The sequence below is a fragment of the Podarcis melisellensis genome (assembly GCF_964234715.1).
Source record: "Podarcis melisellensis genome assembly, chromosome: 2".
Lineage (NCBI taxonomy): Eukaryota > Metazoa > Chordata > Lepidosauria > Squamata > Lacertidae > Podarcis > Podarcis melisellensis.
In genome coordinates this window covers 22,605,300-22,617,930 of record NC_138529.1, presented here as the reverse complement: position 1 = coordinate 22,617,930, position 12,631 = coordinate 22,605,300, and the positions used below count along the sequence as shown (strand labels likewise).

The 12,631-nt window shown below is 45.7% G+C and overlaps 1 protein-coding gene and 1 long non-coding RNA gene across 4 annotated transcripts in view; one reads left to right on the top strand and one right to left on the bottom strand.

The window, feature by feature from the left end:
- Positions 1-12,631, bottom strand: part of LOC309363614 — a 98,776-nt gene that overhangs the window by 14,557 nt on the left and 71,588 nt on the right. The window lies entirely within an intron of this gene.
- The window catches only part of PRKCA (protein kinase C alpha), a 198,038-nt gene continuing 186,321 nt past the window's right edge, over positions 915-12,631 (top strand). For 2 of the 3 annotated variants that reach the window (XM_081899676.1, XM_081899678.1), the window contains exons 1-2: positions 915-1,283; positions 10,992-11,023. In XM_081899676.1, coding sequence (XP_081755802.1) covers positions 1,111-1,283; positions 10,992-11,023 — 205 coding nt within the window. In that variant the 5' untranslated portion in view covers positions 915-1,110. The remainder of the gene's footprint in view (positions 1,284-10,991; positions 11,024-12,631) is intronic. The other variant, XM_081899677.1, reaches the window with a different exon arrangement.

Sequence of the window (12,631 nt, the reverse complement as noted above, 5' to 3'; positions counted from 1 at the left end):
TGGCATTATATCCGGGCATTGCGAGGCGCAGAGGGGTCTCCCCGCAGCCTCGGAAGCGAGGAGCGGAGCTCGCGCGCCAACAAGGCTTGTGCCTCGCTCACGCGAGGCGACGCTTCCTTGCCCGACTCGGTGTGGCAATAGGTATACACAGAGGTGTGGTCCGCGCAACGTGAAAGCTCAATCCCTCGTGTGGCACGTGAACACGAGTTGGCCAAGGACAGTTCGGAGAGTCCACCCCGCGGATTTCTCTCCCCTCCCCAGCCTGGCTGGCAAACAATCCCAAACGAAACCGGCTGGAAGCGATGCGTTCCTCCGGGAAGCCGTGGTGGCACCTTTGGGGCCCGATCAGCGCGCTGAGGAGCCGGGAGGGGAGTCGATAAATGGGCCCATTTCTTTTGAGTGCCTTTCAACGGGAGGGAATAAGGGTCCAGCGCGTGACTTTTTTTTCTTCTCCACGTGTGGCAAAAAAGTCTCTCAAGCGCCACGTCGACGACGCGCTCACACACGCAAGCGCGTTATTTTGAAAAACTGAAGCGATCCGAGGTGCGGCTGCTTGAGCGCCGAATGCAACAGGTGCTGAGCAGGGCGCTCGCTCGCAGGGCGCTGCTGAGGGGAGGCGCCGCGCGAAGCAATGAAGAGGGCCCTTTTCGGCGCGCGCCATCCTCCTCCCTCCCCCTCTCTCTCCACCCCTCCTCCTCCCCCCCCCCCGGAGTTGGGGGAGTCGCCTACACGCCGCCTTGTTGCCCTAGAGACGGGCTTCCCCGGCTCTCGCTCTGTCTCTCCGGCGCTCGCTGGCCCTCCCCCTTCTGGTGGCCCCTCCCCCCGCCGCAGGGGGTCCAGTGAGCGCGCGGGCGGGCGGAGCCGTCGGGGGCTGGCCCGGGGAAAGGGATCCTCCCCCCCGCCTGCCTGCTGCGCGTGGCTCAGACGTCAGGAGGAGCCCGAGCGGGCAGGAGGCAGCGCCCATCCCCGCCGCTGCCAGAGTGTCGGCGGCTGCCGGACGGGGCAGAGGGAGAGAAGTGGGAGGGAAGGAGGCGCTTCCTGGCTGAGGCGAAGTCAAAAGTCGACGCGGCGCGGCAAGCAAGGAGCGAGCGGGGGGCGGGGGCGCGCGCCATGGCCGACGTCTTCCCCAACCCGGAGCCCGGCGCGGGTCCCGACGCGGCGCGGGGCTTCGCCCGCAAAGGGGCCCTCCGGCAGAAGAACGTGCACGAGGTCCGCGACCACAAATTCATCGCGCGCTTCTTCAAGCAGCCCACCTTCTGCAGCCACTGCACCGACTTCATCTGGTAAGGAGCAGCGCGGCCTCAACCCCCCACCCACCCAACCCCCCGCCCGAGAACCGGGCGCTGCGCTGCGGTGGCTGCAGAGGGGGAACTCCAGCGGCACTCCCTCGCCGCCTTGCCTTTAGCCGGGAGCCTCGCAGTCTTCCACTCGCGGAGAGGCAGGAGAGGCGGGCGGGCGGGTAGGCAGGCAGGCAGGCAGGCTGGCTCTCTCCCCGCGCCGCCTCAGCGCTGTTAGTCATCTCCTTCCCTTCAGCCGCTCGGCAGACTTCACAGGTGAAGGACTTGGGGCAGAAAGAGAGACACACTCTCTCTCTCCACCGGCAGGAGGAAGCGCTCGAGGTTCGCCGTCTCTCCGGGGGCTCCGTCGGTTCGATGAGACCCCAGCGCACTCCTTCCCCGCTGACAGGAGCTCGTTTCCCCGCCCCATGCAGTCGCATGTATGGGAGGCGTCTCTCCTCCTTACTTTCCTCCTACGGAGAGGAGAGGGAAGGAGGGAGGCACCACTCCTGTGTGGGGTGGTTCATGTGGCGCTGCATTTTTCATCGGGGCACGCAAACACTCCTGGGCCAGGCTGACCCAATGGACTTAGTTTTCCTGCACTCCAACTTGCCAGAAAGAATCTTTCTACTTTAAGGCTCTTGGGAGATGTAGTGCGGCACCTTTTTCACAAGGAAAGAGAGCTTACTCCCTCCCACCCGACAAATACGTCAACCCATTTATGCACATCTGGAAAAAAACCCCCAACACCAGTCCTTCTGTCCATTTCACCACATCTGGGGGGGATTAGTGCCTTTAGATAGACCTTCTGTACCACACATGCATGCACACCCCATAAAAGCCCATTTGATTTCATACAGTAAAAGACTTCCACCCCCACGCGGTACCGTGCTCTCAGAACCAAAAACTTCTCCTACGACGCAACCCGTTTTGCTGGGATCCTGGAACGACACTCTTTTTTAAAGGGAAGGCTCTGTAGCCCCCTTCTTCTCAGCCGCCACACGCTTGCGCTGAAGAGAGAGCCACACCAGCTGTATCTTCCAGAGGAAGCTGGTTGTATCCAGAACTCCGTTCATCACTCCCACTGATATGAAAGCAACTCCAATACAAGTCTTCCTGTCAGTGGCGTAGCGTGGGTTGTCAGTACCCGGGGCAAGGCAAGTAATTTGCACCCCCTAACCCGTGGATTTGCGCCCCCTAACCCGTGAATTGGCGCCCCCTAACCCTAACCCCCAGATGTTGCGCCCAGTGCGGCCGGCCCCCCCTGCACCCCCCACGCTACGCCACTGCTTCCTGTGCAGACCAGCACACACACTCTCCCTCTCTTCCATCTACAATCCTCTTCTTGGTCCTTGAGTCGGCTTCCTTCTGAAACAGTCTCACCCTGTCCCCCTCTGGACACTTAAAATCCATTTGCACTGATGCAGATGCAGACCAGGCTCTACACCAGCTGTGAGGGAAATGGTTGGCTGTCAGCTTTTGTTAGAGAGCAACTCCCATAATCTCTGGCCATTGGCCATGCTGTTTGGAGTGACCCATCTTTTCCAAGTTGTTTGGGAAGTGCAGATTTTCTCAACTCTAGCATGACAAGCTGCCAATTTTCTCACTCTGCATCTCTCAAAGTTCCCTCTTCTTTAGAGACACAGAAACCTTGTCCTCCGCATCTCATTGTTGTTTCCATATGAGATCCCGGTTTATGTTCCTGGCACCTCCAGGTAGCACTTGGAATGTTGCCTGCTTGAGCTCTTAGAGGACTGCTGCCAGTTAGTGCGGGCAGTATTGCGCTAGATGGATCGCGAGTCTAACTGCGTAAGGCTGCTCTTTCGCTATTTCATTATTTCGTGTGAGATTCTTTCCCACTGTTGCACCACGATAAGTACTCTTCACCTCCCCCCCCAGATCAGGAAGTCAAGGAACTGGTGTTAACTGGGGAGCTACACCATCATAGATTGGATTGCACACTGTATAACTCTCCCAACATCACAGCAGAAACATCTGGAGTGAGATTTGTCATCCCCATGCTGAAAATGTTATATGTAAGCAACACCAACAACATCTGCTTAAGGGATCGTTTTAAATACCATTCAGCCACAGGGGGCAACTTTTGCAAGCAGCTGCATGGTGTAGTGGTTAGAGTGTCAGACTAAGACCTGGGAGTTCAGGGTTCAAATCCCCACTTGGCCATTAAGTAAACTGGGTGATTTTGGGTCAGTCGCTGCCTCTCAGTGGTGATTAGTTGAGGAGAGGGAGAATTGTGTGCTCTGCATTGAGCTGCTTGGACAAAAAGATGGGATATACCATATTTTTCTGTGTATAAGACTAGGTCCCCCCCCCCCCAATTAGGGTGATGTCTTATGCACGGATATCTCTCTCCCCCTTTCTTAAATCTGAGTCCCCCAAAATAGAGGGCATTTTATACCTGAGGGTGTCTTATAGAAGGAAAAATATGGTAAATGCAACAACAACAACAACATTACAAAACAGATGCAAGACACCCTCTTCCTCCATCACCCTCAACGGTCCTTTTTCTATGTCTCATCTTTGCAAAACGGCTTTTTGGAGTTTCCTCTTTCCATACACAAAGTTTCTTTGTTGCACAGACCATAGATACAATATTTTGTATCTTACTATAGGATGTTGTAGGATGCTGCCTTGTACTGAGTTAGACCAATGGTCCATCTAGCAGCTCTCCAGGACTTCAGACAGATTTCTCTCCCAATCCTACCTGGGGATTGAAAAAAATCTTATACATTATTGTACTCTGTACTGCACCAGCTTTATCTAGTGAGACTTCCAACTGCATTTCACTTGAGATAAAGAGAACCCTTCTTCAAATTTCTTAAACTCACTGATGGAAATTCCCTGTAGTGATGCTGTGGGCTATCAGTTGCCTTGTGTATTGTTCTATTTGCTGCTTTACCAACTTACTTAGGTAGAGGCTTAACTAACCAAGTTTCTGCCCCCCTGTCGTCTGTTGAAGTACAATTTGCTACCACCCCACTGCACCCTAAAGTTTACTGTACGTGCTTATCTCTTGTCTATCGTGTGCAATCCATTTATTGACTCCAAAGGCATGCTCCATGGAGGATCCAACCCTTGCAATCTAATTATTTTCTGTAGCTGATCTCTTGCCTGCCCTTTTGGCCAGTCTGCACTCAAGATGTTCAGATGGATCTCTCAACATTTTTATTTTTATTTACTTAAAAGCGGCTGAAGTGAGTAGGGTGGGGAGAGATTTTGAATTAGGTCAGAGCAGTAGTGCTGGAGGATTTCAGCTCTTTCCCCATGCTATCCCATCCTGAAGTAAAATTAAGGGAAAAGAACAATACCTGTATTATTTCCCTGAAGGGTAAAACAGCAGCTTTCTGTATGTGTTGACTATAGATCAGGAAAATAGTGTGTGGAAATATGATTTCCCCCTGCCATGCCATTGGTCCAATCAAATTCACAGTCCTCCAAAGTAAAAATTTAAAATATCTGCAGATCTACTCTTGGAGCTCCTATTATCATATGTAGTTTGGCTTTTGCTTACCTAGCTGACAAGGAAATTGTTGTACATAAATTTCACCCAGGGAGTTATTTTCTGCTACAACCCTACTCTCTAGAAGTTTTACTTATTGTATGTTATGTTACATTCATTTCTCTACTACCTGTTGCAATCCAACCTGAGTCAATGTACAAGTTAAAATGATTTTAAAAAGCAACAGCACAGTAACATTGCAACATTAGAGGTGGTATCCAGCAAAGTACTTCTCCTAGCAGAAGGACTTTGGGCTGTGCCACAGAACTTCCCCTCTCTACTTATGTGCACCCTCCAAATTGGTTACTGGTTTTCCTAACATTAAACTCCAGAAAAGGCTGGAATGCACAAGTAGGCTTTTAAGAAGTGCTAAAATATATTTGCAGTTGTCAGAGCTCTGAGGGGAGGTGATTCTGTAAGAAGGGGGCTACGACTGAGAAGGCCCTTCATGCTAGTTGCCCAACCCAGACGAACTCTGCAGCTGAGCAGAATATTCAGATGGCAGTAGGGAGAGAGAGCGGCTCCTGCAGGTATCCTGGTTGGCATACATCAAAACCTTGAACTTAGCCCTGTAGTTTATGGGCAGCCCATGCAGCTCCTTTAGTAGTGGTGTAATATGTGTGTGGTAGGATACTCCACTGAGTAACCTTGTTACACGGTTGCAGCATTCTGCAGCAGCCCTGGCTTTGGGACCAACCTCAAGCAAAGTCCCAGATGATGGAGCAGATTCACACTATCCAGTCTAGAGGAATGTTCACAGCGGCCAGGCTATCCCGATTCAGAAACAGACATTGTAGGTGTACCTGCCAAAGGTGGCATTCACTTATAGCTACCACTGCCACCTGAGCTTCTGTGGATAACTATGAATCAAAGACTACACCTAAACTGTGCTATTACCTGTTTCTGGAACCAAGAGCTACCCATCTCTCCACAGGACCCCCCAATGCCAGGACTGAATTACAGTGGTTCCTCTGGTTATGTACTTAATTTGTTCCGGAGGTCCGTTCTTAACCTCAAACTGTTCTTAACCTGAAGCACCACTTTAGCTAATGGGGCCTCCCACTGCTGCCACGCGATTACTGTTCTCATCCTGAAGCAAAGTTCTTAACCTGAGGTACTATTTCTGGGTTAGCGGAGTCTGTAACCTGAAGTGTATGTAACATGAAGCGTATGTAACCCAAGGTACCACTGTACAGTTTTTGGCTGTCATCTTAGCCTCTTCCTGCACCCATACACTTGTTCAGGAGCTGCCATAAGATGCCAGTGAACTCATAACAGAGTGCATTCTCTTTAACCGCAGCATAAGTTGTCCTACCCATTGAATTCATTTAGTTTTTCTTTCTCCTATATATATTCCCCTTTAGCAGTTGGGTTATGTCATGTACACAGTGCTTGCATGCAGCTGTTCCACTTAACCTTGATTCTGTAACCACTTCATGCATATAAGCATTTGTGTGCATGCTGTCCTTTTTCTTACACAGCCCTGTCACTTTACAAACTCTTATGATTCTGCAGTTGCTTAGGACGAGATTGCTTGGATCTCTTGCACTGAGTTTGGTATTTCCCTTTTTTGTGTTTCCTGTTGCTGCCTCTGGTGGGCAAGGGGATTTGAAAATACTTTTGCAGATTGCACCTCTTAGATGTTCATACTCATAAATAAGATTTATGCGCATAGCCGATATGGAGGAAACTAATAAAAACCACTCAGGAGCCACAAGGGGATAAAGCAGTGCTTTCTTTCCTCGAGACAATGCCAGGCTGTTACAATGCCAGCTAGCTGAAGTGGTGTTGTACGTCGTTTGCATGCACATATCTGGCTGTGGTTTAGACTGTGAATGGTTGTGCACCTTGGGCTCATTGTGAATGAAGAAAAACGAGTGTTCATGTTGTCTTATTGTGAATTGCTTGCATCCAAATACATCCATTTTATTCGCATGCTGCAACTTATTTGTCCGAGAGCCCTTGGTATGGACTGGGTACTCAGCCATTCCCATAGTATCAGCTATGAGAGAACCTTAGGACTTCCACGTGTCAGGTCTATCCTCACAGGCAACCCTCCCTTTTACGCACATTCAACATGTGTGTGACTGTGTGTATGCTCATCACGCCGGGCCATAAGTGAATTTAAAAATGGCTAAAATGGCCCCAGAAAAGGTGCAGGAACAGCACCTACCAATCTCATGGGACTTCACAATTGCCGTTCCAAGAGCCCTTGCACCAAGGATTGAGGCCTGCGGAGAGTTTGAATTTGAGGAAAGAGGTTGGGAGAGAGGGGTTGTGTTGGAGTTTTTGCAGGTGTGTTTTTTTTCCCTTTGAGGTGTTCTTTGAGATGGCACCTAAATGCACCGCATCGTCATCTTCCTCAGGGGATGACAAACAAACCCAAGAGGCAGCGAGTGGTGCCCATGCTGGAGGAGGAATTGGAAATTGTGGACTGTTTAGCAGGCAGCATGAGCAGGTGTTATGTGGCATGTAAGTTTGGCAGGAAAGAATCCAGCCTAAGTGCCGTTAAGGTACGGGAGAAGAAAATCCGGGCATCAGAGGTGGCGAGTGCATGTACAACTACAACTGCCAAGGTCCCCCGCCATGTGCAGGATGAGGCCCTGTTGAAGGCACATGAAGCACTGAATCTGTGGCTAAAGGCCATGAACCGCCAGCATATCCCCATTGATGGCAGCACCTTGCGCAAGAAGACTCTCATACTGTATGTGCACTTCAGGCAGCCTGAGAAGGAGTTCTGAGCCCGTTCTGGCTGGCTGACCCACTTCAAACAATGCTTCGATTTGAAGAACATTGCCACCTGTGTTGAAACTGCATCCATGGACCTTGAGGCTGCCCAAAAATGTCTTGACCAACTGAAGAGACAGAAGTGCCAGCTGCCCATCATCATGTTCCTCCGCAAGACACCATCAGCTCCACCAAGTGAGTTTCACCCACAGCCAAGCAGTTTGGGGGCACCAGTCCACCCTGCTTGTCATTGTTTGCAAATTGTCCTTCAGCAATGAGGAAGACTGAGTGCCTCCATTGCCACCATTCTTACCCTGTCTGGTAGGGCTGCTGGTTTGTAAAAGGGTTTTTTCTAGGGTTCCCAGAAGTTCAGAGGTTGTTTGCAGGATGCTTCAATTATACGCAAGGTGACTTGGAACGTAACCCCCGCATAAATGGGGGGTTGCCTGCACTTTGGAGGAAGCCCTGCTGAAGAAAGCATTCTGCTTGTCAGATGATACTTTGAATCCAGTGTTTGTTACTAAATATTTTTGTATTGCCTTGGTTAGGAAGAGCACAAGGGTAGCTTCCGGTGTCTCCCTTTAAAATACACACAAGCAAAAGCTGAGAACTTTCTGTTGCATGTGCATTAAAGGAAAATGTATGGATTGTGAATGCATGAACCCTTAATACTTTAGATATTTTGTGTTTGTTTTGTGCTGTAGTATCAGACTTTGAGTACTAAGTGTTGTCTAAGAAGTGCCAAAACAAAAGTTTTCTTGGCCTTGACATCCTATCACAGAGGAAAGCCTGTTTCTAAACCTATGCCCACTTACTTGTGTTAAGTTCTGCTTAATACAGTGGGGCTTATTTCCAAGCAAACATATATGTTTGCATTTACAGCCCTTCATGATATTTATCCCAAGGTGGTTTACAATATAATTGAAATAAAACAATAATATACAATAAATAAGTTAAATGATGTGATTACATAATTAATGCAACACACACTTAAAATATCAGTTGAAGCAGTCAGGTTAAGACGCATTCAATTCCAGTGATTTAAAAGCATCCCAATACTATTTTGGAAGACAAACCCAATTAAAATGGATAGGATTGTCCTATGGGTCTACTGCATATCATTCCACTTCTCTGAACTTGTTGAGAAATTCATCATATGGGCATGCAAAACTTTGGAGAGAGAAATTAGGAGGTGATAAAAATGATATAGCTGTTTACATTTTAAAAATAATGCTCAATTTACTTAATGTAATTAGAAGAGGAAAATAATTTGGGGGGGAATGAAACAAAAAGAACAGTAGAGTTATATAGATATAAAATTGCTGTAGGGCCCATTTAATCATGTTTATAATGATAGCGAATACATTTTAAAACTGCATTGATAAAAGGCACTTAATCACAGGGTGCATTTGAATGGGGAAACATATCCTGTGGCTGGCAGGTGACAAGAAAAGTTGTGTTCTACTGCCTTTTCCAGCTAGGAAGGATTTTTAATATTCTTCAGAGACAGCATGCAGTAACCTTTTTCTGCTTCAGAGATAAAATATAGGCGCCTTTTTAATGAGAGTCTGGGAAACTTCAGAAAACCTGTGAATTGTAAATACAAAATTTGGGTAGCTGTTCTGTAAAGGGGCAGCACTGTTAACACCATCGTCACCCAATCAGTTCTTCTTTTTTTTAATGTTGCATTTTTTTCCAAACGCTTGTAAGCAGATCTAAGCTTTTAAAAAATGCTTAATTGTAGAGTGTTTGGAGTGTGTGAGACAGAGAGAGACTAGTAGAGGAACCACCACTTTTTGGTCCCCTTCAATGAAGGATCAGAAAAAAGTCTGTACCACTCAACTTCAATTTATTACTAATATATGTAGAGAGAGAGGGAGGGAGAAATTGCAGCCTTTACCATTTCCTGCTTTGCTTCTATGTTTTCAATACAGTAAGCCCGCAAGTTACACAGGGGTTACATTCCAGGAAGAGCACCTAAAGCCAAAATTGTGTATAGTCAAAACACATTGGGTGCAATAGAGGGTGGGATTGCCAAAGTATTTTTTTTCTGTACACCTGCCTGCTTTCCATTCCATTTTATTTATTTGCCAAGTTTGTAAAACTGAATTAGCACCAGCTAAATGTGTGTAGGTTGCAAGTGTACTGCACTTATATTTAACTGTGTTAAAAATCAATAAATCAGAGATAAAGTAATCTGTTATGTGGCATCATTTTATTACTCATTTTATTTAGAAGTTAGTTCTGTCAAGTATAGAAACTTTTAAAAACACGAAAAAGGGATGCTCTGATTACATATTAGTAACTTTCAGTGGCATCAATTTAGTTGTTAATTTAGCATTATTGCTTATATTGCATTTGACCTCAACAATCCGGCTATCTTGAGACAGTTGCAGCAGTGTTTTTTAAAGGTGGCATGTATATATAAAAAAATGGTGGTTAAAATAAACACCCGTCAATATCAGGACGGTTTTCACAAACAACATTCTTAAGCTTTGTTTGAATTCCTCTGTGTGTTTAATTTTATTCCCACAGATTTCTGCATATAAACAAAGTAAATGTGTGTGTGTGTGTTTGAAGTCTCCACTTCACTGTGGAAAAAACTTGTGTGTGTGCCCATCCTACAGTGTTGCAGGCTGCTTCTAGCAAGTAGATTTGAGTAGTATAAACTAAGTATCTGTGTATAAACACCTATGAGGAAAGTATTTGTAAATGAGCTCCCCCCGAAATGCATGTTAGCAAAATAAATAACAGAGGTTCATGTTTGTGTTTTGTCAACTGGTAGAAATTCCGTCTGTCTTGCATCCTTATATATAAGGCCAAGCTATCTTTTTCTGAGTGTGTATGTATTAGTTTTTTCACTTAGATTCTCTTAAAAGAAGAAAAGGCAGTAACCACAACAAAGGGGGTAGGGGGACTATCAAGGCCATCCAGACAGTTTTGAGAAGGTGAATAACTAGAATCTTGCAGCTCTAGTATTTTCACTTAATCCAACAGATCCTGGGAGATTAGGTGTTTTGGCCCACTTACTAACAAATGTATCTCACTTGCCAGTTTATCACACACACTCCTGCATCGCAAGTATATTTTGGACAGTAAAACAAGCCAAGACAATTTATTCCTTTATTAGTGTTGCTGCATACAAAGTTATGGGCTGCATCCATCAAGAGCCATAATAGTATTAATGATATGAACCCTTACATTGTGAATATAATGCATAAATTGTATCAGTAGGTAATCTTTGCAAGTTAATTGTTCAGAATTTTTTTTGGGTTGAGTGTAAAGAGGCTGAGAGCAGAACCCTGTACAGGTCTACTCATAAGTAAGCACTATTAAACTCAGTGGGACTTACTCCATAAGCAGAAGTTAAGAAAACTTATTCCTTTGACAGGAAATAATATTGCTGTTGCATATTACGATAACAAAAAAAGGTAACTTTGTCTTTCTCTCTCTTTTTCCTTGCCTAGGGGGTTTGGCAAACAAGGATTTCAGTGTCAAGGTAAGTAAGTAATAATGGCTTCCATTTCTGCTTTAATCATGAAATCTAGGTGAAATATACCTCAAGAAGGAATTAATTATGCTAGAAAGAAAGAAAAGTATTAAATTATCTAAAAGGATGTGTATTATTTAATCATTTATTATCTCGTGAACTGTGAATCATGCACAGAAGAGTTTCATTTCAGCAGAGTTTCCTAAAATTAAATGTCATGTAATCTGCATATAGAGCACTCTTTAATTTTTCATGAAAAGAATCTTTGTGGTTTATTTTTGTAGAGAACATTTTTCTTGTCGGGAGCTGCTGTCTCTGTGTGGGTGTTCTGAATAGTGGATTCGCTCTCCATTGGGCTCCCTTTAATGCTCTAATCCATCTTTTCTCTCCCTTAGTAATTTACATGGGTTTCATGAATACATTTAGGTAGACCTATGGTCTTTATTTTAATCTGTTTATTCAACTGAATGGAGTAAAATACAGTAAACATTTTTATTGTGAATGAACTTCAATTCAATGTCAATTGTTCAGTGTTAAAATCTTGGGACAGGAAGTAACTTTATTTACATGAATTGCCTTATTGGCTATATTATGGCTGTATTTTTGTTCAGTGCTTATTTTCACTAAACTGTAGGATATGTACAGAACACGAAACCCTCAAAGCTGCCTTATGTGAAATTAAACTATTGGTCTCCCTAGCCCAGCATAGTCTATGTTGAGACAACAGCTCTCCAATTACTCAAAAGAGATGCACAGCTCCCAGATATTCTTTTGATTGGCTATGCCCAGGATTAAACTGGGAACGTCTGCATGGAAAAACCTATAACTGAAATTTGCCCTTTCCTCATATTCTTAGGTCCATAGCCTGATTTTCTAAGGTCTGTAGGTTGATCACCATTTCAGGTTATCAATATATTTCTCACTTCAGCAACCTCCCTCGTCATAACTCATCAGCGTTCTTGTTTGCTAATTGTATATGTTACGTTTTCCTACCATGGAGACAGGTTTGATTAAGTGAGAATAGCATTTGGTCTGATGATTTCATAGATTTTAGGGCAGCTGACAGTGGCAGCTGGTGAATTTTGGAGTTGATGTGAAACTTGCAGGTTAACCCCCCCAAAAAAACCTGTTGTCTTTTGATCTGCTTATACACCGTATAGCAGGGGTCAGCAAACTTTTTCAGCAGGGGGCTGGTCCACTGTCCCTCAGACCTTGGGGGGGGGCGGCAGACTATATTTTGAAAAAATATATATGAATGAATTCCTATGCCCCACAAATAACCCAGAGATACATTTTAAATAAAAGGACACATTCTACCCATGTAAAAACATGCTGATTCCTGAACCATCCGCAGGCCGGATTTAGAAGGCGATTGGGCTGGATCCGGCCCCCGGGCCTTAGTTTGCCTTGCTGTATAGGCATGTTTTGCTAGCACGGCTGGGAGATAGGAGATACACATGAGTTAAGTGTGTTGTGGTGACTAAGATTTTTGTACAGTGAGCCCGGAATTTTTATTTGGGGAAGATGCTAAAGGGGGAATTAGCACATTGGCTACAAAAGGCAAAAAGCGCACTTCTCCCTATGTTAAAGTTTCAAAAGCAGGCATGGTGTGGTGGC